This window comes from Pituophis catenifer, unplaced genomic scaffold (assembly GCF_029215685.1).
Source record: "Pituophis catenifer annectens isolate HBS135680 unplaced genomic scaffold, rPitCat1.0.hap2 SCAF_4, whole genome shotgun sequence".
NCBI lineage: Eukaryota > Metazoa > Chordata > Lepidosauria > Squamata > Colubridae > Pituophis > Pituophis catenifer.
This window is the reverse complement of record NW_027256884.1, coordinates 53,939,623-53,966,481: the sequence shown is the minus strand read 5'-3', so window position 1 is coordinate 53,966,481 and position 26,859 is coordinate 53,939,623. Positions and strand designations below refer to the sequence as shown.

General features: G+C 45.1%; 1 protein-coding gene across 1 annotated transcript in view; it reads left to right on the top strand.

Annotated features, from left to right (window-relative positions):
• Window positions 1-26,859, top strand: part of SMS (spermine synthase) — a 153,944-nt gene that overhangs the window by 8,489 nt on the left and 118,596 nt on the right. The window contains exon 2 of the mRNA XM_070944009.1: window positions 20,606-20,726. Coding sequence (XP_070800110.1) covers window positions 20,606-20,726 — 121 coding nt within the window. The remainder of the gene's footprint in view (window positions 1-20,605; window positions 20,727-26,859) is intronic.

The window sequence follows — 26,859 nt, the reverse complement described above, 5'->3', positions numbered from 1 at the left end:
ATTGCGGAACGCCGGAGCGCCAGAGGAGCCCGGGGGAGTGCTGAGCTTGGGGCGAGGAGTTGGAGATCTCCCTCGCTCCTCGGCTTGTCGGATCCAGCTCGGCTCGTCCTCAGGCGCATCGGACTGGGCTCGGCTCGGTTGCGGAGGGCTGTGGCTGCGTCGGCCTTGGGCGTTGGCTCCTGAGTGTGGCGAAGCCAAAGGAGCCGGAGGAGCCAGGGGGAATGCTGGCTTGTCGGCCGCCCGCTGGTAGCGCTCGTGGCGGCGAAGAAGGTGAAGGAGAAGGCAGTGATGTGATGACATGGCAGCCTGGTAGTGAGCGGGAAGATGGCCCGCTTGAATTTTTTTTTCATCTGTCCCACCTGGAAATTTCCATGGCAGTCCCTTGGAACCGGGGATGGTGAAATTGGCATCAGTGGGGGTGCGAGACCGGCCCTGAGACTATCTAGGGCTGCAGCATACCCCATTAGAAACACTGGACGCTTGGCCAAACACCGGCATGAAGGGGGCTGCTGTGGAGGAAACGGAGAGGGGCACAGACAGTTGCCTGATGGAGATGTGTGACCCCTCACCGAAGACCTTTATTGTGTGCAGAAGACCTGGAGGCTTCTCATGGTATTTAAGGGAGGCTGGGGTCTGGAAGCAATTATGCTTCCCAAAAAACTGAGGAAATAGGGCTGGGGGCGACGGAGGGGCATCTCTCCGTCGCATTGATATCTATCCCCTCCCCTCCTCTCCCCCCTTCCTGGGCACTGCATATGTTATGAAACGGGCTTACCAGCTGCCCTTAAATTGAAGGGGTTTTCCTCTCCTTCCCCCCCACTTCCCTTTTCCCTCTTTTCCCCTCTATCGGAACTATTACTCAAATATGATCTGCGAGTATACAACTATGCCAGAGACTATTTCGATCTCTCTCCCTGGACTGACTGACCGACTGATAGACTGATAGCTTTTGACTATCCGGCTTTGGTTAGTCAATGAGGCAACATCTGAGGGGGACTTTATTACATCTTGATTGTACCACTGGGAGGAATACTCCGTTTCATTCTAAGGTCATTTGTAGGCCGCTCGTCGTGTGAGGGCGAGTTGGATGTCCCTCCTATTGGATTGTATCTGTCAGGACCCTTCCCCTGTCGTGAGAGGACAGTGGAAGTGCCAGTGTGTCTCATTGAACAATACCTGTATGTTACATCTTTTGTGAGACCCCTGTTTATGCTCCGTGCCTCCATTGTTACACCTCGAGATGTATACGACATTGGACCTTCTTGTGCTGCGAGATTCCCCCCTCTTGCAGATGTGGCCCTCCTCTCTATCGAGGGCCTACCTCAAGGATGGATTTTGGGATCAGGAGAGGTGGCATGTGAAAACTAGGGGGTTGAGGGGTTTGTTATTCAATTTTTTAGTTAAATCTTTAAGGGGTTCTAGGGAGGGGGAGGGTTTGATTCGAATGCGGGTGGTGGGCATGGGGGATAGCCCACTAAGGGGAGGGGTGGACCTGGCAAGGAAGCACGGCGTGGAAGGTGGGGATCCTGGGGTCGAGGGGGGAGTCAGAGTTTGTCCGGATAGTGCTTTGAACATCTCTACCGTGAGTGGGAGGAGTAGATACGGTGGGAGCAGGGAGCCATATCGAGTCGGGAGTGCACACTCACTGTTTACGAGCAGGGTGCGCTCCGGCCCCCAAGGTTCTACCCGTTCCCCAGGTTGCACAGACCCTCAGGGCCCGGCCCTCTGGCTGATGCTGTGCAATGCCAGGTCCGTAGTAAATAAAGCCCCCCTCATCTGTGACCTAATTGGTGAGGGGGGAGCGGACCTGGCAGGTATTACGGAGACCTGGTTGGGCCAGGAGGGGGGGTTCCCTTCGTTGAAATGTGCCTGCCAGGTTTCCTTGCATTCCATCGGCCGAGGTCACAGGGCAGGGGCGGGGGAGTAGCGGTTATTATTAAAGAAGGTCTGAGACCGAGGGAGGCCACTGTTCCTCAGACGGCTGTGAGTCCCTTCTTGTGAAGTGGGGTCATGGGGTTCAGATGGGTTTGCTGATCACGTACCTGGCTCCCTGCCACGTGGCAGCAGCCCTGCCCAAGCTCCTCGACGTTATCGCCGCGGTGGCGGTTGATACCCCCAGACTTATGGTCATGGGGGATTTCAACCTGCCATCTGTGGGTGAGACATCGGAGGTGGCTCGGGAGTTCATGGCTTCCATGACAGCTATGGACCTGACCCAGTTAATTCATGGCCCTACCCACACAGGGGGAAACATGCTGGACCTGATTTTTGTCTCTGGACAGTGGTTGAGTGATCTTGAGATAGGGGACATAGTCACCGACCCCTTGTCATGGTCGGATCACTCTCTCCTTTGCCTTGACCTTCAAACCGCTATACCCCGTCGCAGGGAGGCGGAGCCGGTAAGATGGTTCCGCCCCAGGCGCCTGATGGAACCTGATAGGTTCCAGATGGAGCTTGGGCCATTTCCTGAGGCTCTGGCACACGCCTCGACTAGGGACCTAGTGGCCGCCTGAGATAGGACGGCCGCTGGAGCTCTGGATCGGGTCGTGCCTTTGCGGCCTCTCACCCGGCGCCGATCTCACCTAGCTCCTTGGTTCACTGAGGAGCTGAGGGAGATGAAGCGCCGGAAAAGATGCCTAGAGAGTAGTTGGAGGGTCAGTCTTTCTGAATCCGACCGGACACTGGTAAGATCTCATATTAAGAATTACCTAGTAGCAATAAAAGCAGCAAAATGTAGCTATTTTGCTGCTCTTATTGCATCATCAGATAATCACCCGGCCGCTCTGTTTAGGGTGACTCGCTCCCTGCTCCACCAGGAAGCATGGGAGGACCCCTTGGAGGGTAGAGCCAAGGATTTTGTTCAATATCTGCATGACAAAATCACTCAGATTCGGGAAGATCTGGACTCCGACTGGGTAGTTCCATGGGGATGACTGAGGCAGGTCTTGAGTTACCTGGGATGAGTTTGATCCTGTGACCCCTGAGGACGTGGACAGGATTCTGGGTGGACTGAACGTGACCACATGTTTATGGGACCCGTGCCCCTCCTGGTTAGTGCTGGCTTCCTGGGAGGTGACGCGAGGCTGGCTCTAGGGGATTATAAATGCTTCGTTGGGTGAGGGTGACTTCCCTGCTGCCTTGAAAGAGGCGGTGGTGAGGCCTCACCTCAAGAAGCCTTCCCTGGACCCGGCAGTGTTGGCTAATTATCGTCCGGTCTCCAACCTTCGTTTTGTTGCGAAGGTTGTTGAGAGTGTGGTTGCGCGACAGCTCCCCCAGTACCTGAATGAAACGACGTGTCTGGATCCGTTCCAGTCGGGCTTCAGGCCTGGGTACAGCACGGAAACGGCATTGGTCGCGTTGGTCGATGATCTCTGGAGGGCTCAGGACAGGGGTTGCTCCTCTGTCCTGGTCCTATTAGACCTCTCTGCGGCTTTTGATATCATCGACCATGGTATCATGCTGCACCAGTTGGAAGAGTTAGAGGTGGGGGGGACTGTATTACGGTGGTTCTCCTCCTTTCTCTCAGACCGGTTGCAGTCTGTGTTGGCAGGGGGGCAGAGGTCGACCCTGAGGCCCCTCATGTGGGGTGCCACAAGGGTCGGTCCTCTCGCCCCTTTTGTTCAACATTTATGTAAAGCCGCTGGGCGAGATCATCCGTGGTTTCGGGGTGAAGTACCATCAGTATGCTGATGACACCCAGCTGTACATCTCCACTTTGGACCACCCAAATGATGCCCTTGAAGTGATGTCCCGGTGTCTGGAGGCCATGCGGATCTGGATGGGGAGGAACAGGCTCAGGCTCAACCCATCCAAGACCGAGTGGCTGTGGTTTCCGACGTCCCGATATAGTCAGTTGACGCCATCACTGACTATTGGGAGCTAATTGCTGGCCCCCACGGAGAGGGCTCGCAACTTGGGTGTCGTCCTGGATTCATGGCTGTCTTTAGAAGAGCACTTGATGGCCGTGACCGGAAGGATTTTTCATCAGGTTCGCCTGATTCGCCAGTTGCGTCCTTTTCTGGATCGGGACTCCCTACACACAGTCACACTGTAACGCTCTCTACATGGGGCTCCACCCGGAGGCTCCAACTGGTGCAGAGTGCGTCCGTGCGGCTGGTTATGGGAGCAACATGGCACTCCCGTGTGACACCTCTCCTGCGCGAGCTGCACTGGCTCCCGGTGGTCTTCCGGGTGCGCTTCAAGGTTTTGGTTACCACCTTTAGAGCGCTCCATGGCTTAGGACCTGGTTATTTACAGGACCGCCTACTACCACAAGCAGCCACCCACCGGCCGGTATGCTCTCATAGAGAGAGGCTCCTCCGGGTGCCATCAGCTAAACAATGTCACCTGGTGGCCCCCAGGGGGAGGGCCTTCTCTTTGGGGGCACCCACTATCTGGAACGAGCTCCCCCCAGAGATACGGAGGATCCCAGATCTGCGCACTTTCCGCCATGCTCTTAAGACTCTCCTATTCCAGCAAGGCGGCCTGGCCTAATGTTCTCCCCTGTTTTAAAATTCTTTTAAATCAAATTTTAATCTGTTTTAAATTATTGGGATTTTTAATTGTCTCGGGCTAAATTATTTAATCTGATTTTAATTATGTTTTTAACTTTTGTATTTATGTATTTTATTTTGTGCCTGTTCACTGCCCTGAGTCCTTCGAGAGTAGGGCGGTATATAAATCTAATAAAAAAAAAGAAAAAGAAAAGAAAGAAAGGCAGCTGCTCTGTCAGCAATTAGTGACTGGATGAATTCAACAGAAGAAAGAATATTGAATATTGAGGGATATGATTTGGTTTACGGTTGGCATGCTTATTTATTATATGATAAGAAAGTGGACAAGACTTTTAAAACTCATATATTAAGAAATGCTTTACTGCGTGTCTGGAAAAAGTATCAGTATAAATTAAACGATAAATTACCAATGTGGGCAATACCCAGACACACGATAGAGAATATAAGTGTAGAGCAAAAACAAGATGTGACTACTTATAAAGAGCTTCTTAATAAGGAAGGAGGTATATTACAACTAAAATCTTTGAATCAGTTAAGAGAAGAAAGGATAATTCAAACATGGTTTCAGTATGGACAGCTGCAAGCTAGATGGAGAGAAGATCAGAAAATTGGTATTTTTTTTTAAATTTGATTTATATGCCGCCCTTCTCCGGAGATTCAGGGCGGCTTACAGTGCGTTAAGCAATAGCCTTCATACTTTTGTGTATTTATACAAAGTCAGCTTATTGCTCCCACAAATTGGGTCCTCAATTTACCTACCTTAGAAAGGATGGAAGGCTGAGTCAACCTTGAGCCTGGCGAGATTCGATCTTACTTTAATTGCAGACAGCTGGTATCTCACAAAATGAAGAGAACTTGGTAAAATAAATTAGAGACCAAAGTCAAATGCATATAAAAAGGCTGTATAATGCATTGGTAGAAATAGATTCAGAAACAGAGCTAGTTAAGGATTGTATGATAAAATGGGCACAAAATATTGAAGAACCAATAATGATGGAAACGTGGGAAAAAATATGGGTTAGAAATGTAAAGTTTACGCAAGCCCAAAACTTAAGAGAGAATTTTTATAAAATGTTTTATAGGTGGCATCTAGATCCTAAAAAGCTAGCCTGTATGTATCCAAGTTTGCAACCTAAGTGTTGGAGATGCGAATGTGATGATGCCATGTATTATCATATATGGTAGACATGTAAAAAAATTAAGGCATTTTGGATAAAAATATGGTGGATTATCCAAAACATTCTCAAAAAGAAGATAAAATTTACTCCATAGTTCTTTCTGTTGGGTATAATTACAGATTGTACGGTCATAGAGACTAAATTGATTTTAAATTTAATAACAGCAGCCAGGCTGTTTGTGGCGCAGTATTGGAAGAAGGAAGACTTACCTACTATTGAAGAATGGACATTAAAAGTAGTGAATTTAGCAGAGATGGCAAAAATTTCTGCGTATTTAAAGGACCACTCAAATGAAAGATATATATCGGAATGGAGAAGATGGATAGACTATATTCAAAACAAATAGTGGACTAAAAAGTTTCAAATAGCTTATGAATGAAACCAACTTTTTCTTTTTGAATTATGTTTTGTTAGTTGAAAGGAGAGTTAAAGAGCAAGAGGGAGTTTGGAGCCTACAGAAAGTTAGCATATTTTAGTTTATGTTTGTTAAATGTTATACCCTGTATTTGCTCTGGGAAGTCCGGGGTGTGTGTGTGGGGGGAGGGGGGTTGGAGGAAGAGGGGGGATGAGGGATGGGGGGTGGATGGAGGAGGGAAGGGGGGGAGGAGGGATGGGAAAAATTTTTTGTAATACTTGATAAAACTTTTTAATAACAAAAAGGCATCTTGTTTTAGTTTAATAAGTCCACTTTTAGTCAGCGCCACAAACAATATATTCAGTTCCAGTTTTTCTCATCAAAGAGTTAAATAATCATAGTTCTTTACATTCAGGATTATTAATCAATTCCATTTAAATAGTCCAGACAGTTTCCACACAATAAGTCACTTTACTTAAAAGTCTTCCTTATCACAAAAGTAAAGTAATTAATTATAGGACAGTTAGTATCACAATCCTTCAAAAAGATGTTGCTTATTTTTTCTGTCAAAATTTTCCTAGATTTGTAGGTGCGTAGTATATTCCATTCACCAGTTGATGGCAGCATCAACAGAGGTTTCAGTGTTGTTTCAAATGTGATAAATTAAAATCCAAATTCAATTCAGTTCATAGAGACAAAATTAGATACTCAAATCAATTCAGGTACATAGTTCCAGCATATTATAATGCCTTTCCATAACAACGCCTACCCAGTTTAAAAGCTTTTCTCCCTTCAGTTCCTTTCATTCAGGTCTAGTATTTTTCTCTCTATAAAGTGGTTATTAGCCACTTTGTAAAAGGTATATAAGAGTCTTTATAAGAGTCTCTTTTCTTCTCTGGATTTTCTTTTTTCCCTTTAAGTTCAGGGACTAAATGCAAAAAAGGATCTTCTCAACCAGCTCCAATCACTGTTCAGTAACTCCACTCCAGCACCAGTCTTAGGTGTTCCTTGGCTGCCCCAGCGTCGTGGCAGCCATGTTTAGGCTGCCTCTTCTTGTTGTGGCTGAGAGGGAAAGAAAAATCCCAGGTCAGGCAGGAGAGTTGCGACTCTATGCAACCACGCAGGGCACCCCTCTTTGCTTTGCCTCCCCTCTCAGAGCCCACCAACGGGGAGGATTTGGCATGGGAGCACAGAGACCTGCTCCTCATGCCTGATCTCACCGTGACATCAACCAGAAGTCCTCCCTTGTTTTCTTAATTTTGATAGCTAAATAATTGCTCAACACTGGAAAACCTTCAATAATCTAACAGTTAAGATATGGATTACTAAAGTGTCTTCAATTGGCATTTTAGAAAAAGGCTGCAGATAAAATAATAAATAAACATCAGAAGCATGAATCACAATTCTATCAAACTCGGGTGAATTTTGTATTAATTGAAACAGACAAACTATCCATAGCATTATGCAATGCGGTACATGTGAATATGTCATTATCTGTTTAGATCTACTTACCTTTTGAGGCTATATTGTGGATTTATCAGGGGTGAAATCCAGCAGGTTCTAACAGGTTCTGGAGAACTGGTAGCAGAAATTTTGAGCAGTTCGGAGAACTGATAGCGGAAATTTTGAATAGTTCGGACAACTGGCAAATACCACCTCTGGCTGGTCCCAGAGTGGGGAGGGAATGGAGATTTTGCAGTATCCTCCCCCTGCCACGCCCACACCACACCCACCAAGCCACGCCCACAGAACTGGTGGTAAAAAAATTTGGATTACTTGCTAATGTTTGCTACTTATTGTTCAACAAAAAATAATTTTAAAAGTAAAATTATTTCTAAAGTGTACTAGTATTGTCCTGAATAGAGAGAGCTCTACTAACTGCTAGTAAAGCTGATTCCTTTACTGTTCATTAACTTCTAAATAAAAAAACCCTGTTATAACATTGAAGAATTGTTTTGAAGTTTATTTAGAAAGTAATACGGATATGTCTAGAATGGTAAACTGATTCCTAGTCATGAGTTGCAAGCAGTGATAGCATGAATTGTGAACAGAAATTGACAATGTAGGGAGAGTAGATTTTACAAAAGTTGGCAGCTTCTGGTAGAGATCACCTTCTACAAAAGGCTGGCAAAAAGGAGCCCTTTATTCTTTTACATGTATGCTTTTGGAATGACTGCATTGGATTTCAATTATTCCTGTTCTATAACCAAATATATGTTTAGTTTCTTTGTATTATTAAGGTTTGCCAAGATCTTGCCCCTAGATTTTGTTACATCAAAGAATTTCTAGGTTATGCACTAATCATTCCCCATCTGGTGCCGTCTAAATGCGGTCATAAGCTGTGATATCACAAAATTGCATCACTTAGCAATGGCAGTCCCAGTTGATGTTGTAACCATAGGACCACGTCGGTTGTTAAGTGGGAAAAGGTGGCAATCTCAAATCAGAAGCATGGCCAGTTCATAGGTGCTGCGGGTGGGTGCTAGGGAGTATGGATGGGCCAGTGGGACCTGGAGAAGGTGGGGATGCTGTAAGGCTTCACAAAGAGCCAGCAGCTGCTTCAGTTAGATGCTCCTCCTTAGCTGCAGAAACAGACAGGGAAGGTCAGCTGGGGACAACAAGGATAGGCAGTAGCAGAGTGTAGCAGCTGGCCAAAAGGGGAAAGATGGAGGGGAGGTAGATAAATGGGAGGTGTTGAAGCAGAGGCAAACGCAACAGGGCAGAAGTGTGAGGTCCTTGCCCTAATGATGGTGCAGTCCTCACCTATCGACCTTAACTAGCGGTACAGGAACTGGCATCACTAAGTGTGGTAATATGTTTTGCCGAACAATTGCTTCATTCTGTGCTGGTAGTTTCCATCACAGTGAGGGTCGTTAAGCAAGGACTATGTGTATATTGATGAAGAAAATGGTGTTCCTCAGCCTTTTATATCTTTTGTATTTGTATTTTCTTCCAGTCCAATTTCATAAATGTTTTATCCCAGGAAAGAGAGAACACCAGTATGTGATTTAATCTTAGGTTTAATGATAACAAGCTATATTTAATAAATAAATTTGTAAATAGGATAGTTACATTAAGTATTTACAAATTCGTGGGTGAAATAAATATCTGGTTGCAAATTTAGCATAATTCTATTATTTAACTGCAGATTTGTCGCAAACACGTGTCTTTTACACCATAGTTATGTTGTATAACAAATGTAGCAAACCCTTTGCACTGTTTAGTTTTTTCCCTTTTAGCGTTGAACCTACAAGGGGCCACACAGTTTATGGATTGTAATTTTAGTATAGTTAGACCATGTATAATTGATAGACTGGATTTTAATTATTTATTATTTTATACTAGAATTTTTAATTGTATATTTACTGACCGTTTTTATTTGTTCTGGTCTCTGGTCTAAAACTGTAATAAACTGATTGTTTGATTGATTAACTGCAGTTTAATTTTTAGTTCTATAAAAAAGAAGACATAAGTTTTATAAAGGTAAGTATGATAGTCATTGCTTATCAGCTGTCTTGTTTGGCAACTGTTATGTTGCTATAAAAAAAGCTGTTATAACCATAGCAGCATCTCATGGTCATGTGATCATCATTTGGACACTTCACAACCAGAATACCCTTACAATCATTGCAGCATTCTGCAGCCCCATGATCACCAGTTGTGTGCTCTGCAACTGGCTTGTGACAGAATAGAGAAGGTAGAAATAAAATCATAAATCATAGTCACATGATGTTTTGCTTAATAACTCCAATACTTTATTAGTGATTGCGGTATTTAACAATGGTGCTACTGGTCCCAGTTGTGATCATTAAGTGAGTGTTGTGTCGGCACACTACCCTGATGATAGAGATGTCTTTCCCTGATTGGCTGAGAAGCAGTTACATCAGGCGCAGGAGTTCCGAGCCCCCTGATTGGTTAATGCCATTTGACAGCCACATATAAAAGAGCTATCAGATGCAGTTAGCGTTGCCGGTTATTTGGAGCTGCTGTTAGCAGAGTTGTTGCCATTAAAAGAGCTTGTTATGACTCACTCGTGTTACCTCAGTTACTGACCCCGTCTCCCGACAGAGCACTGGTGACGAGAATGGGATTTCTGAGGTGACCGGTGAACGAAGTCCATTTCAGAATGGCTGCTCTGAGACAGCACTGCCATCAGTCATGGGTGACGGGACGTCGTAATCAAACAACTCTAATATACAAGTATACCGGTCATAAGGAATGGCTCCACCAACTTTTGCCCCGTTTAATGCTGCCGTCGAAACATGGGAAGCTTATGAGGAAAGGTTCGAGTGCTTCTTGGAAGCAAATGATTTCACTGATCTTTCCAGTAGCCGCAAACGAGCACATTTTCTAAATGCCTGTGGTCCTGAAGTATTTGCAACTGCCAGAGCCTTAGTTGCATCTCAGCTCGTCCACACTGTGCCCTGGGAAGCATTGAGGGAGAAACTGAGGAGCCACTACTTGTCATTTCCGTCCCGCATAGCCCGCTGTTTTAATCTGAGGCAAATATTGCAGGAGGAAGGAGAATCGATCAATCTATATGTGGCTCACCTCAGAACGGCCGCCCTAGATTGCGAGTTCAGGGACTTGGAAGATGCCTTGGTGGAACAGTTAGCAGAGTCAGGGACATTAGATTACAGAGGCGGCTACTAGCAAAGAAGGATTTGGACCTTCAAACGGCCCTTGAGGAAGCACAGGCAGCGGAAATGTCCCATAAGTCCGCCACAGACATACGGAAATTCCACATTCTTGCTGGTCAATCCACGGCCGTTCATTTCGAGGACATCACCTCCGATGAGGCTACAGATGAGTCAGACATTAGTCGCTTCAAGGCATCCGCCACCAGAATGAAGGGGCCAACAGGGAAACAAGATTCCTCCGCTTCGTGCCTCAGTTGTGGCGAAAATCATCCCCGAGCGACTTGTCGTTTCTGATCTGCTGCTTGTGGAAAACCGGGCCATCTAGCACGCTTTTGCTGCTCATACAAGCAAGCCCCTCTGTTACCCAAGAACAAGCGTTCCGTTGTCAAGCCATTTTCCATCAGCGAGAATTGTTTTGCCATTTCCCACAGCCACAGAGTCACTGAAGTGACCACCCGAAAAAACAGCCCTGAGGCTACCAAGCTTGTTCTGATGGTCAAGATTGAAGGGGTTGCCTACCAGATGGAAGTCGATACCAGATCCGCCAAATCAATCATTTCCTGTAATCTTGTCTTTTTTATTCATTAGTGTCAGGGCTGCCTCTGTCCATTTCCTAGGAAAGAAAAATCCTTGGCTCCATAGATTTAGAGAAAACTATTTTTACTAGGAACAAATTGAAAGTAAGCAATTCCAGGCAAGCTCTGAGGCAAAGCGTGCAAAAACAGCAACTTGAAACAAACTGTACAGCCCAACCCCCTTGTAGCTAGGCAACCAGAGGCCACTGCATACCAGAGCTAACAGAAATGGCCTTGGAGAGATAGGCGAAATCCAGACCAGAGTTGCAAAGCTGCAGTTAACAATTCTCCACTGATCCCTCCCCCCTTCTCTATGGCAGCAAGCAGCAGGCTAGCTGACAATTAGTTCTTTAGATAACAGGCCAGTGATTTGACTTGAAAAATTATGATTAAATACAAAGGAGAAATCAAAGTATTAAATGCAAAAATGATCTTTAACTTAAATTACAAATTAACTTGAGGAATATTTTGTTTACTTTGAAAAAGAATATTATGTTCTTCACAATGAACAGATGTTCATTGTCATCTGTTAAAATAATTGACCTTGGCCTCAAGCTTTTCATGTAAACTTAGAAGTATTTTTTTAGGAGTAAGAAATGGTGGGCAATAGGAAAGATTTTTTTTACTTCAGATGATAGCTTTATGTAGATAGACCAAGGGTGTCAAACTTGATGTGTCATGTGACATATCGCGATGCTTTTGCCTTTGTGGAGCTGGGGTGGGCGTGGCCTCTGTGTGATGCATCCGGTCCGCAGGCTGCAAGTTTGACACCCTGATGTAAACTATGAATATAAAGCTCATTTGACATTTTTTCCACTTTGAGAAAACATCCACACTGCTAATCAAATCATTTGATTTATTTTTCAAAATGTATTTAATTACTGTGCTTCTGAATTACCCAATATATGCAGCTACAGTATAGACCAGGGGTGGGTTCTAAATTTTTTTACTACCGGTTCTGTGGGCGTGGCTTATTTTGTGGGCGTGGCTTGATGGTCATGTGACAATTATTTAGGATTTAGCAGAGGTACTGGTCTACCAGGCTTTTAACTGCTTGCAAAGCTGTACCGATCTACCCATTTATTTTTGCAGGCACTGGTGTATCCATTTATTTTTGCAGGCACCGGTCTACTCATTTGTTTTCTTTTAACACTGATCAGCTGTAGGGCAGCCCTTTGAAGCTTTTCCCTCTAGCCATCAGCTGGGATTCAAGAGGCAGCAATAGAGTGGGGGTGGGGCCAAATAAAAGGTAAGAATAATGTGGTGGGGGTGGGGGAGGCGGGGGAGTGGGGGGCGGGGGGGGCAGAACCGGTTCAGTGATGTCATACCATCACTGCTACCGGCTCTGCGGAACTGGGAGGAACCCACCACTGGTATAGACGTATTTTAAGGTACTGTAAAAAAATAGGAAACATTGGCTGCCCATATCTCTTGCGAATAAAGACAAATATATGTGTCCCAGGATAATGTTGCAGGATCCAATCTGAGTCAGTCACCAGGACGAAAGGTTTTATTTTTCCAAGCTTTTGGGCTTGTGCTGGAGCCCATCATCAGGGAACTTCTCTTTCTCACTCTAGAATATGTGCACTGGACTGTTCTACCTGTTGTATTTATATGGTGCCTGGTTGTGTGTAGCTTTTAGTTGTTAATTAGGGAGTTGATAGCTGGATATGAAGTCATTGATTGTTGTTTCCTTGTGCTGCTGAGCCCTTGGCTCCTAAGTACCTGATAGGAAACAGTGTAAGGAACAGTATCTGATAGAAAACAGTATAAGCAAAAGTTGTATTGTAAGAAATCACAATAATAAAAATAAGAATATGGACTGAACTTACTCCATCCCTCTGAGCCCATCACCTCTGGTGATCACAGAAAAAGATGTGTGAGGTCTGTTTCACAGACAAAAGCCTGGAAAAGCACCAGGCCCAGACAAGGTAACTCCTCCTTGCTTGAAAGTTTGTTTCCCCATCTATACCCACATTGTTAATAAATCATTAGAGATGTTTCTTCTTGCTTCAAACACTTTACTATCATCCCATGTAGCTGAAGTTATGAAAACCTTTGAAAGGTTAGTGCTGATCCACCTGAAAACCATCATGGATCTGCTGTTAGATTCCTCGCAATTTGCCAACCGAGCAAATAGATTGGCAGATGATGCTGTTAATATGGCATTGCACTATATCTTACAACATCTTGAATCTCCAAGGACCTATGCAAGGGTCTTTTTTGTAGACTTCAGCTCAGCATTCAATACCATCATTCCAGATATTCTTCTCACTAAACTGACTCAGCTAACTGATCACACTTGGTCAGTGTGGATCATAAGCTTTCTAAAAGAAGGGAAGCAACAGGTAAAGCTAGACAAAATCACATCAGATACCTGTACAATTAACACAGGTGCCCCCAGGCAGTGGTGGTATTCAATTTTTTAACAACAGGTTCTGTGGGCGTGGCTTAGTTGGGGGTGTGGTTTGGCAATCATGTGACTGTAGGCGTGGCTAGCTGGTCATGTGACTGTAGGCGTGGCTAGCTGTTCATGTGACCGGGTGGGCGTGGCTATGTGCATAGGGACTACTCAGAGGGCTGAAAAAAGTCATTTCTGACTGGTCCTCGCACTTTTGACCGGTCCTCGCACTTTTGACCGGTCCTCGCACTTTTGACCGGTCCTCACACTTATGACCATCCTCATATTTATGCCCGTGCAGCATTCTTAACAACCGTGTCAGTCATTTCACCACTACTTCTCTTCACCACGGTGACAAGATAGGGCGCAAAACGTAAAATGTGAGGACAGTCGTAAGTTCAAGGACTGGTCAAAAGTGTGAGGACCGGTCAAAAATAACTTTTTCAGCCGTCTGAGTAGTCCATTTACTATCGGTTCTGTGGGCGTGGCTTGTTTGGTGGGCGTGGTTTGATGGTCATGTGACTGGGTGGGCGTGGCCAACTTGACATCACTCACGTCAAGGGTTAGGGTTAGGGTTAGGGTGCTTGGCCTGTCCTCACCTCAAAGGCCTCAACGAGATACAATTTCCCTGTCTATTTATTTACTACTACTGAATATCCAAAATATAGTATTTAATCCTATGTACATATGCCATATGTGTACATACATATTACATAGTAGAGAGTGTATATAGGCACACAAAAGGATACATTGCCTACTATATATAATGTATGTGTATGTACACACAGAGAGCTCTTTTAAAACTATACACATTCAACCACACTTACTACATTTGGAAAAACACACCCAGAATCCACTTTCTGCCACACATTTAACTATAACTTCTATACATTTAGAACATTACACACACCTTCAGATATTCTTCCCTATCTAGCTTGCACATGACTGTTAGAGCCAGGAGAGGTCATGGATTGAGTAAAATGTGGTGAAACTCACTTAACAACGCTCTTGTTTAGCAACGAAAATTTTGTGCTCAATTGTGGTCATAAGTCAAGGACTATCTCTGCCTTCCTCCGCATGGCAGCCTTGTCCTAGTAAACTCCTTTTCTTTCTGGCAATTTTCCTCTGTTGGAGGCACCAAAACAATCTAGACGATATAAGGTTTCCTGCTGGAGTAGGGGGTTGGACTAGATGGCCTCCAAGGTCCTTTCCAGCCCTAGATTGCTATCCTGTTTCAAAGCATCTTCTGAAACCACGTCTAGTGCCATGGTTTGTGGTCCTTCCTTCCTGCCTTTCTCTTCTTTCTTTCTCTTTCTTTCTTTCTTTCTCTCTTTCTCTCCCTTCCTTCCTTTCTTCCCTCTTTCCTTCCTTTCTTTTTTCTTTCTTTTTGTCTCTTTTTTCTCTCTCTCTTCCTCCCTCCTTTCCTTTCCTCCTTAAATGCCAGCAAAACCCACTACTTTGCTCCTAAAATGGTCTAGGGCAGAGGTCCCCAATCTTGGCAACTTTTAGACTTGTGGACTTCAACTCCCAGAAATCCTCAGCCAGCAAAGCAAAGCAAAGCTGGCTGAGGAACTCTGGGAGTTGAAGTCCACAAATCTTAAAGTTGCCAAGGTTGTAGACCCCTGCCCTAGGAAAACAATCCACGTTGCTAAAACAAACAAACAACCCACATTGAATCTGTTTTACGGGAGGAGGTTCAATTCATTGCCCAGTTGGAAGACTGAAATGAAATGCTCCAAGCTGACAGCATTGCTTCTAATGACATTCGGCTCCAGATCAGATCGGGCTTTTTTTTTTTTTTTTTTTTTTGCATGAAAGAGGAACACAGAGCGAATGAAAACAAATTTACTTCACATCCAGCCTCCGATGTGAAGCAAATTAAAGCCTTTTTCTCTCCTTCTCTCCCCACCTCCCCCTGCTTCCCTTTTACCTTTGTTTAATGCTCTGGAAGTTTTTCTCTCCCAGGCAAGAAGCAGCAGGGGACAGAAGCAGCAGCCACTGACTTGCAGACCACATGGAGCCATTCACGTGTTCTCCGGCAAGCTGCTTTCTCTACCCTGCTCTCTTGCGTCCGGAGCCAGTGGGGAACCACGTGGCAGCCCACATGGATCCCAGGCAGCGGAACTCAGGCTAGAGAAGGGGTGGGCAATTGTGGCTCTTTTACAACCTGTGGCCTTCAACTCCCAGAATTCCTGAGACAGCCAAGCTGTCTCAGGAATTCTGGAAGTTGAAGTCCACAGGTTGTAAAAGAGCCACAATTGCCTACCCCTGGCTGGGGTAGGCTGGCGCCACGCAGGTGGGAGGCGGGGCGGGACGAGGGGCGGGCGAGCCAGCAATTTAACACGGTTCGGTGTGCTGCGGGGCCAATAAATTACAAAAAAACACCGAACCGTTTGTTAAATTGCTGGCTCACTCGCCCCATTTATTGGCAATAAATAGTAGTGCGGAGGGGCAGGGCAAGGGGTGGGGCGAGCCAGCAATTTAACAAAGGGTTCGGCCAAACCCCCTAGAACCAACAGAATCCCACCATGCCCCCAGGGCTCTGTGTTCTCCCCATTACTCTTTTCTCTCTATACTAAAGACTGCATCTCAAAGGATTTCTCAAAGTACTGAAAGTACTGAACTTTGCAGATGATACAGCAGTGATTGGTTTCATTCGAGCTGGTGAATCTTCATATAGATGGGAAGTTGAACAACTGGTCCTGTGGTGCAGCCGAAACAATATTAAACTGAACACACTCAAAACTATAGAAATGATAGTAGATTTTAGGAGAAGCCCTCCTATTCTTCCACCTCTTACAATACTAGACAACACAGTATCAATAATAGAGACCTTCACATTTCTAGGTTCTATAATATCTTAGGACTTAAAATGGACGCCTAACATTATTAAAAAAGCACAACAAAAAATGTTCTTCCTATAGTACCACTCAAAAAACTCAGACTGCCCAAGGAGCTGCTGATATAGTTCTACAAAGGAATTATTGAGCCTGTCATTTGCATCTTTATAACTGTCTGGTTTGGCATAGCAAAACAAGGCAGACTTCAATGTTAGGACTGCAGAATAAAACAATTGAAACCAGCCTGCCTTTCACTGAGGACCTGTGTACTGCATGAGCCAGAAAGAGAGCTGTGAAAATATCTACGGACTCCCTTACATCCTGGACATAAACTGTTTCAACCTCTTCCCTCAGGATGACACTATAGGGCAGGGGTCCTCAAACTTTTTAAACGGTCACTCAGACTGTTGGGGGTCTGGACTGGCTGGGTGGGCATGGTTAGGTGGTCATGTGACTGGGTGCGGGTGGCCAGTTTAGCAGTCCATTAAACAATACACACAAACTTTAATTTGTTTTGCTCCTGGAGTGTTTTATTTGCTTTTGTTTGCATGTTGCTCTTTTGGTTGGCTTTTTTTTTACTAGATCATTTTTTAAGTTGTTTAGGAATCTAGTGGTCCACTTCAGGAAACTCAGTTTTGCAGCAATTCTCAGCCCGAAGGAGTTTACAATCAACAAGTATCTCCCTCTCTCTCTCCATTTCCCTCCCTCTCTATTTCTCTCTCTCTTTCTCTTTTTCTGTCTGTCTGTCTCTCTCTCTGTCCCCTGGGGGAGGGAAGGAACCCCTGAACTGGTGCTGGGTGGTGGGAATCTGATGTCCAGAGGCTGACAAAGTGGTGCACTGAAGACCAGTGGCTGGCGGGGAGGTGGAATAATCCCATGGTCTCCCCAAAACTAACTCATCTCTTGTCGCTTGAAACTTGAAAACTAGTCCAGCCAGCGGGTGGACGAGCAGGCGGCCCTCCTCCAATTCAGTCCTCCTGCAGCACTCTGCCAGCTGCGCGGAGGCCCCAGGAGGCCTCTGTGTGGCCCATTTTTGGCCTCCCTCACCTCCAGAAGCACTGCCGGCCAAAAACATTTGCCTAACCTTCCAGTTCCAGCCCGCAGGGCTCGCAAAGGTAAGTTTTGCACTCAGCCAAAGAGTGGAGGTGGGCAGGGCAGCCTCGTCCCGCACGGGCTGGAATAATGGCTTCTGCGGGCCGTGGGCCATAGTTTGAGGACTCCTGCTATAGGTCATTGCACTCTGCTAAACAACTAATTCCCACAACACTGTTTTATGCCCTAGGATGTCAAACCACCTAGTAGGACTCTATTACTATTATCCTTCTCATCTTTCCTATTGCTTATTTCTTTAGCTTCTTATGACTATAACTTTGTTGCTTGTCATGATTTATGTTGATTGCTTTTATTTAGTATCCTATGACTATCACTGAGGGTTGTATCTTATGATTTATGATGATAGAATAGAATAGAATAGAATTCTTTATTGGCCAAGTGTGATTGGACACACAAGGGATTTGTCTTGGTGCATATGCTTTCGGTGTACATAAAAGAAAAGATACATTTGTCAGGAATCATAAGGTACAACACTTAATGATAGTCAAAGGGAAACAGTCAATATAAATCTTAAGGATACCAGCAACAAGGTTACAGTCATAAGTGGGAGGAGATGGGTGATAGGAACGAAGAGAAGATTAATAGTAATGCAGATTTAATAACTAGTTTGACAGTGTTGAGGGAATTATTTGTTTAGCAGAGTGATGGTGTTCGGGAAAAAACTGTTCTTGTGTCTGATTTTTCTGGTGTGCAGTGCTCTATAGTGTTGTTTTGAGGGTAGGAGTTGAAACAATTTATATCCAGGATGCGAGGGATCTGTAAATATTTTCACAGCCCTCTTTTTGACTCGTACAGTATGCAGATCCTCAATGGAAGTCAGGTTGGTAGCAATTGTTTTTTCTGCAGTTCTAATTATCCTCTGAAGTCTCTGTCTGTCTTTTTGGGTTTCAGAACCAAACCAGACAGTTATAGAGGTGCAGATGACAGACTCAATAATTCCTCTGTAGAACTGTATCAGCAGCTCCTTGGGCAGTTTGAGCTTTCTGAGTTGGCGCAGAAAGAACATTCTTTGTTGTGCTTTTTTGATGACATTTTTGATGTTGAGTGTCCATTTTAGGTCTTGAGATATGGTAGAACCTAGAAATTTAAAGGTCTCTACTGTTGATGCTATGTTGTCTAGTACTGTAAGAGGTGATAGTATGGGAGGTTTCTCCTAAAGTCCACCACCATTTCTACAGTTTTGAGTGTGTTCAGTTCCAGATTGTTCTGGTCGCACCACGAGGCTAGTTGTTCAACCTCCTGTCTGTATGCGGATTCATCATTGTCTCGAATGAGACCGATCACTGTTGTGTCATCTGCAAACTTCAGTAGTTTAACAGATGGATTGTTTGAGATGCAGTCATTGGTATATAGAGAGAAGAGAAGTGGAGAGTATACACAGACTTGTGGGGTCCCTGTGCTAATTGTAAGGGCATCTGATGTGATTCTGCTTAGCTTCATCTCCTGTTTCCTGTCTGTTAGGAAGCTTATGATCCATTTACAAGTGTGTTCAGATACGGCTAGCTGGTTTATCTTAGAAGAATGTCTGGAGTGATGGTGTTGAATGCTGAACTAAAGTCTACAAAGAGGACCCTCGCGTAGGTCTTTGGAGATTCAAGATGTTATAGGATGTAGTGCAGAGCCATATTAACAGCATCATCTGTTGATCTATTTGCTTGGTATGCAAATTGCAGGGGGGTCTAACAGCAGATCCGTGATGGTTTTCAAGTGAGACAGCACTAGCCTTTCAAAGGTTTTCATAATTACAGATGTTAGAGCAACTGGTCTGTAGTTGTTCAGTCCCTTGATGGTGGGCTTCTTTGGCACTGGAATGATAGTAGAGTGTTTATTTATTTTATTTATTTTATTGAATTTGTATACCGCCCTACTCCTGAAGGACTCAGGGCGGTGAACAGCCATAGAATAAAACATATCGATACAAAATTTAAAATAAACTAAAACGAATTAAATAATTTGGCTGAACAAATTTAAAACCCCAATAATTTAAAACCAAATTTAAAATTTCCATTTAAAAAGGGGAAAGACTTAGGTCAGGCCAGCTTGATGAAATAAGAAAGTCTTGAGCGCGCAACGGAAGGTACGCAGATCCGGAATCCTCCGTATCTCCGGGGGGAGCTCGTTCCAGATAGTAGGTGCCCCCACAGAGAAGGCTGTCCCCCTGGGGGCCGCCAGTCGACATTGTTTGGCCAACGGCACCCGGAGGAGCCCCTCTCTATGGGAGCGTACTGGTCAGTGGAAGGCTATTGGTGGTAGCAGGCGGACCCGTAAATAACCAGGTCCTAAGCCATGGAGCGTTCTAAAGGTGATAACCAAAACCTTGAAGCGCACTCGGAAGACCACCGGGAGCCAGTGCAGCTCGCGCAGGAGAGGTGTTACATGGGAGCGCCATGTCGCTCCCATCACCACCCTCGCGGCCGCACTCTGCGCCAGTTGGAGCCTCCGAGTGCTCCTCAAGGGGAGCCCCATGTAGAGAGCATTACAATAGTCCAGACGGGAGGTGACGAGGGCATGAGTGACCGTGCGTAAGGAGTCCCGATCTAGAAAGGAGTTTGAAGCAAGAAGGAACATAGCATATCTCTAACGATTTATTGATTTATTGATTGTATTTTGTGGTCCTGATTTATTACTTTCTGCTTGTGTATACATTGAGAGCTTATGCACCAGACAACAAATTCCTTGTGTGTCCAATCACACTTGGCCAATAAAGAATTCTATTCTGTTCTGTTTTTAAACAATTGGGAAACAAATCTTTACTAAAAATGCTTTTAAGTTGATCGGTATGCCACCTTCACAGAAAACAAAATTTCTTTATCAAGATTTATTAAAAGAAGATACATAAGGAATCTTAACAACTGGTTTTCCTATACTTGATAAATGGTATAGAAATTGAACAGTCATCTTTATGCTCATAAATATGATAAGAATATGACAAAATGCACTAAATAACATTTCTATGTATTTATTAATCTTATTTTTTTTCTTTATCTAGCTGATTGTAATGCCATTTTTAAAAGTCTACAATCCATCTTCCAAAAGGAGGGAATGACAGAGACTATTCATAACTGGGAAAATCATGGTTACCTAGCAACATACGTCAATAAAAATGGCTGGTAAGCTGAATTTTAATATACCCGATTTTTGAAGTACCGGTATGTTATAATTATCAATTATTTAACAGTTTGTCAAGGTTTCCTCTAAGAAGCAAATGAAGTGTATACTTAATTTTTATATTTTAAAAAGTTTTAAGAGTTAATTTCTAATTAACTGTGTTATGAAAAATAGAGAAAATGGCATTTATATTAATAAAAATAACATACTGCTGAAGCTTATTGTTAGGCAAGCTCTAACTTGATGTTCTAATGTCTTAATGGATGAAAATAATTAATTTTTGGAGAAGGGTAGAATATTACAGATACCTTATTACCAAACTGAGGGATATCAGCCTAGAGACTATTTTGGTAAGTAGCTAAATTAGTTGATAGATTTTTTTTATGGTTTCATCATATATCTCTAGGAAGAGACAACAAAATCAAAGGAGGCCCCTTTTTCATAACAATCAACTAATCCTCTATTTTATCACAAATTTTCAACCTACTCACAAGTTAGCATAATGGAGAATGTTATCAAATTAATTCAACAAAAGCAACAAAATTTGAAATTTAGATAAACATTTTATTTATGCTGAAATAGCACAAAGTTTGACAAAAGATCTTTTTCAATTACTTTTTGATTTTGTAGAGGGAGATATTCTGATTTTTGGAGATCTGAAGATTTTTTTCTCCAGTTGTAAACAAATCTGTCTCTAAAAGGAACTCTGGCAAAGTCTTCAAAAATGTCTTATATGAAATAGTTTTGATTCGTAACAATACAAATAACATGGAAAAAAGAAAATATATGTTTTTTTGAGTTCATGAAACTTGGGAACCATTTTTGGATTATAGCAATATACTGTATTTTTCGGACTATAAGACGCTCTGGACTATAAGACGCACCTAGCTTTTGGGGAGGAAAACAAAAAAAATCTGCCTCTGCCTTTGCCTCCCAGCAATTTGCCTCCTTGCAGCAAACAGCAAACAGCCTGGTCAGCTTCAGCACAGCCTGATTTAGCACGAGCATCTGATTGGTGGTTGGATCTGCCTCCTGGAATACCACCTATCAGCTGTTCCAAGCTGCAGGGATTGTCACCGCCCATCACCTCCGTCACTGACCATTGCTGTTACCACCTATCACCGCCTCTGCCGCCCCATTTTTGGCCTCCGCATGCCCCGTTTTTGGCCTATCGCTGCCGCCTGGAATGAGCCGAAAATGGGGTGTGTGGAGGCAGAAAACGGGACATGCAGAGGCCAAAAATGGGGTGCACAGAGGTGACGATAGGCGCCAGCGATGATGGGCGACGATGGCAGCAATGGCCGGTGGCAATTCCTGTAGCCTGTAACAATTGATAGACGGTATTCTGGAAGGCAGATCCAACCGCCAATCAGCTGCTTGTGCTAAATCAGGCTGTGCTGAAGCTGACTAGGCTGTTTGCTGCAAGGAGGCAAATTGTGGGAGGCAGAGGTCGAAGGGTGGGGGCTGGCAGGTGGGCGGGGCTTTGGCAACATTTGTTCTATAAGATGGACAGACATTTCCACCCACTTTTTTGGGTGGGGGGAGAAAGTACGTCTTAAACACCGAAAAATATGGTACCTTGGTTTGTGTCACATTTATATTACATTTAACATGTTACATTTAACATGAAATTAAATTGTACAGTTTTTATTTTTTATGATTGTAAGCCACCCAGAACTACCTAAGGTAAGATGGGTGGCCAATAAGTTTCATAAATAAATAAAGTCTGAAATTGTAATTCTTTTTTTATGAATTATATTGCATTGATTTTTGTTGTTGATTGCTCAGGTTTTAACAATTTAAAACAATATATAAGTAGTCCTCGATTTACAACAATTTATTTAATGACCATTCAAAGTTACAACGGCACTGAAAAAAGCAACATGAGCATTTTTCATATGACCTTTGTAGCATCCCTATGGTCATGTGATCAAAATTCAGTGGCTTAATAACAGGTTCATATTTATGACCATTGCTGTCTCCCAAGGTCATGTGACCATCTTTTATGACCCTCTGACAAGAGAAGCTAGATTCCCTTAACAACTGGGTTATTAACTTATCAACTGCAGTGATTCACTTAACAACTGTGGAAAGAAAAGTCATAAAAAGGGGCAAAACTGACTTAAATGTCTCACTTAACAACAGAAAAGTTGGGCTCAATTGTCATAAGTTGAGGACTACCTGCATTTGGATATTTAAAGCTTAACAAAATACAAATTTTGTGAAGAAATTCACAATGTTTTTAGTATTTCTGTTGCATGGATATGTTGGTATTCTTGAATTGATACGATACAACTACTGTAGACATCCTTGCATTTTTAATTTTGATAAATAAAGGCACATATATTTATATAATTAAAATGATTTTAATTAGGGTTTTAAATAAATGAATTATAGAGAGTACAAAGAGGCTAATAACAGTAAGGTAAAATAAAACTGAAAGTGCAAAATGCAAAAATAAGTTAGCAATTAAATCAGTTACATCACCAATAATGAAATCAGTGCTGAGCATTTCAAATAAAACACCATTTTGTTTATATTCCCAGAGGCCTACTCTACTGGTTTTAGCCATCTGACAGAAAAACAGATAATAAACTCCCTCTTGGGAGTTCCTGATCAATCTCTGTGTTCTCCGACAATGGCGCCCACGGCAGTCATACTGGGTATCGACACGTTCGCTATCCAATAGGACCGAGTCTACTGGAACTTTAGTCCCGCCTCTTCCTCCTTCAGTTCCAGTTTTTTGGCTCGGTCTCTATCAGGACAGCCGTGTCTGTAGCCTTTCCAGTTCTAATTAGTCCATACAACGCTATTTCTGAGAAGTTGGAGCGTTCCCAGCGAGAAGGTTGGATTCTGACTCCGCTGAGGGCCGCCAAGCGGCGAGAGCTGCCGGCGGGCAGTCTCTCCATCGCGCGCACGGGCCTGCCTTGTCTAGCCCCGCCGCGCTTCGCCCTGCCTTCCCGTGCCTCAGTTCAATAATTCCTTCGGCGCAGTTTGGAGGAAACCGCTCTACAGCTGAGCGGCGCGCACGGGCTTGCCTTGTCTAGCCCCGCCGCGCTTCGCCCTGCCCTCCCGCTCCTCACTTCAGCTAATTTTCGGCGAATTTTTTCGGCGCTGCTTTGAACAACCCGCTCTACAGCTGATCGGCGCGAGGGCGATTCCGCGCCCTTTCTTCCCCTCACTTTCAAGCCGGACGGCTAGCGAGTCTGCGTGGCAAGCTTCCTAAGCTCCTTTAGTCCGTTAACCTATTGGAAGGTATTGTTTGGGCTTCTGAATTACCTGTTTTCCCGTCTGTGGTAGTTTTCACGTTTTGGCGCCTTTCTGCTTCGTTTGAAAATGGCGGACGCCCCTGTTGCTAGGCAGACTGGCTCGAAGGCGAAGAGCAAGAAGCGCCATTGTACTGAGGATCCAGGGGAGGGGCCCTCATCCAGCCATAAAGGAAAGGAGCAGTCAACCTCCAAACGTGCCCATTCTTCTAGGACCTCCTCTCTGGCCAGAGATGAGAGCCGGCGCCATAAAGCTATGGAGAAAGCTTTCCAGAGGGCTCATTTCAGAGCAGCACAGGAATCTAGGCTTCTCCCAGTGGCCTCCCAGTCTCCCTTACCAGAGGATCATTCCTCAGTGGCCCCCCCGCTATCACCTGACGTTTCCATGCAAGGGGATTCCAGTGGTCCGGCTGATGCTGCATCAGTTTTTCCGTCTACCTCCATGGGATCCGGGTCGCGAATTCATCAAGCTTCCTCAGTTTCCCCCCCAACTCAAATCTCCTCTGGGGCTTCCTCCTCTCAACAGTTCCTCCAGGGAAACCAGGTTCCACCAGATCTGCAGCCTTCTCTGGCTGACCTGATCTCTGAGGCGATCCGCCAGGGCATAGCGCAGGGTCTGCAGCAACACACCGCTTCCGCCCAAACTAGCCACAGGCCTTCTCGGCCTCGAACCTGTCATGCGGAGACCATGGCGGATGACTATGCTCAGGATTCTGAAAGCCAGGGCTCTCTATCAGAAGAGGAGATCCTTCCTGAGCAAGATCTTTCGGAAGACGAAGGATTAGAGCCAGATCAACCGGCATTTGTGGGACTTTTCAAGCCACACATGTTTCGCTCTCTTCTATACAAAGCTAAAGTTGTCACCGGATTGGGTGGAGGGTCCACCGCTTCTGATTCCTCTTCTTCTTCGTCTACTCAAGTTGACCCAAAGTCTGCTTTGTTCCAAGAACCTCCTGTTCATTCCGAGGTGGTCCCAGCCCCGAAGTTATTTTCGGACGTGCTTAAGCGACAGTGGTCTTCCCCCAGTTCAGGTCCCATCCCTAACAACCTGGACAGAAGGTTGTTCAATCTAGCCACAGATTTCTCCTCTCTCTTGCAGGTGCCCTCTGTGGATACCCCGGTCGTGGCTCTGTCCTCTTCTACTCCTATCACCGGACCATCCGAGGAGTATTTAAGACCGGAGGAAAAGAAAGTAGAGCGGACTCTTATCAAAGGCCATCAGGCCTCGGCCTGGTCTGTGCAAGCGTCATCCGCGGCATCCTTTTTCAATAGGGCTACCATTCTGTGGTTACGCCAACTGCAGGAATGTATTCCGGCGTCTGAGCAGCGCACACACCAAGATATTGTCAAGATCTTGGCAGCGGTGGAGTTTTCCGCTGATGCCACACTTTCCGCTGCTCGATTTTCGGCCAAGGCCATCGGTTCCTCGGTGACTTCACGACGGCTCCTCTGGTTCCGCAATTGGCAGGCTGACGCCAGGAATAAATGGCGCCTCGCTTCCTCGCCTTATGCTGGCCCTAAGTTATTTGGAGAGCAACTAGAGCCCTTACTCATCGAGACCAAAGATCATCGGAAGATTCTTCCTTCTTTCTCTCGTCGCTCTGAATATCGTCTTCAGGGACCCTATCGCTCATCCTCCTTTCGAGGCTCCGACTCTACGGCCTTCCAGCACCGTCATCACCGGCCCTTTTTCTCCAGGGGACCGCTGCAACAGGATAGCCAGGTCAGACAGGGACCCCGCTTTTCATCAAAACGGCCCTTTCGAGGTGGGAGGGGTCGCCCTTTCCGACGATCCCGCTAGGTCTCTCCCTGACACCCTGATTGGCGGCCGTTTAACCTTCTTCGCCGATCAATGGGACTTGTCGGTGTCTGATTCCTGGGTCAGGAATACTATCAGGTTTGGTTTGTCCCTTGAATTTCGTTCCATCCCCCCTAGCTTCTACCTACCTTGTCCGATTTCCCTGGACCCGGTTAAACGGGCCCGGGTTAAGGAGGCCATCCAACACTTATTAACCATCAAGGCCATTCAACCTGTCCCTCTTTCGCAAAGGGGTAACGGGTTTTACTCCCGTTTGTTTCTGGTCCCCAAGTCCTCGGGAGGCTGGAGAGCCATTCTCGATTTGAAGTCCCTCAACCGACACATCGTCTACCGTCGGTTTAAAATGCAGTCGCTTCAGACCATCCTGCTCTGCATCCGTAGAGGAGACTTTATGTCTTCCATCGATTTAACCGAGGCCTATCTCCATATTCCCATCCTCCCTTCTCACCGTAAATTTCTTCGTTTTTCCTATAACGGGCAGCATTTCCAGTATGCTGCCTTACCATTTGGCCTTTCATCTGCCCCCAGAGTATTCACTAAAATAATGGTGGCCCTCATGGCCCATGTCACTTCTGTCCCTATACGCGCACTTTTTTATTTGGATGATATCCTTATCCTGTCCCAGTCCCAAATTCAAGCAAACAGAGATCTTTCCTCTGTTATGGCTATTTTACGAAGTCACGGTTTTTCCATTAATGTCTCTAAGAGCCATCTGTCACCCTCTACGTGCCTAAAACACCTTGGGGCCATTATCGATTCATCCACCCTGCGGGTATCTCTGTCACAAGAGCGCCAGTCCAGTCTCTCTGACCTGGCTTCCTCTGTCAGGGGGCGGGCCTCGGCCTCCCTTCTGGTCCTCTCTAGCCTGCTGGGTAAGATGGTCTCCGCTTACGGCATTGTGCCGTGGTCTCGCCTCCACAGCCGGGAGCTCCAGTGGCTATTACTCCCATTCCAACGGAGTTTCCGCAGCACTTCGACCTCCAGGATTGTCCTGCCGCCGAGAGTACTAGAGTACTAGTCAGTTGGTGGACGCCATCAGCGGTATCCCGG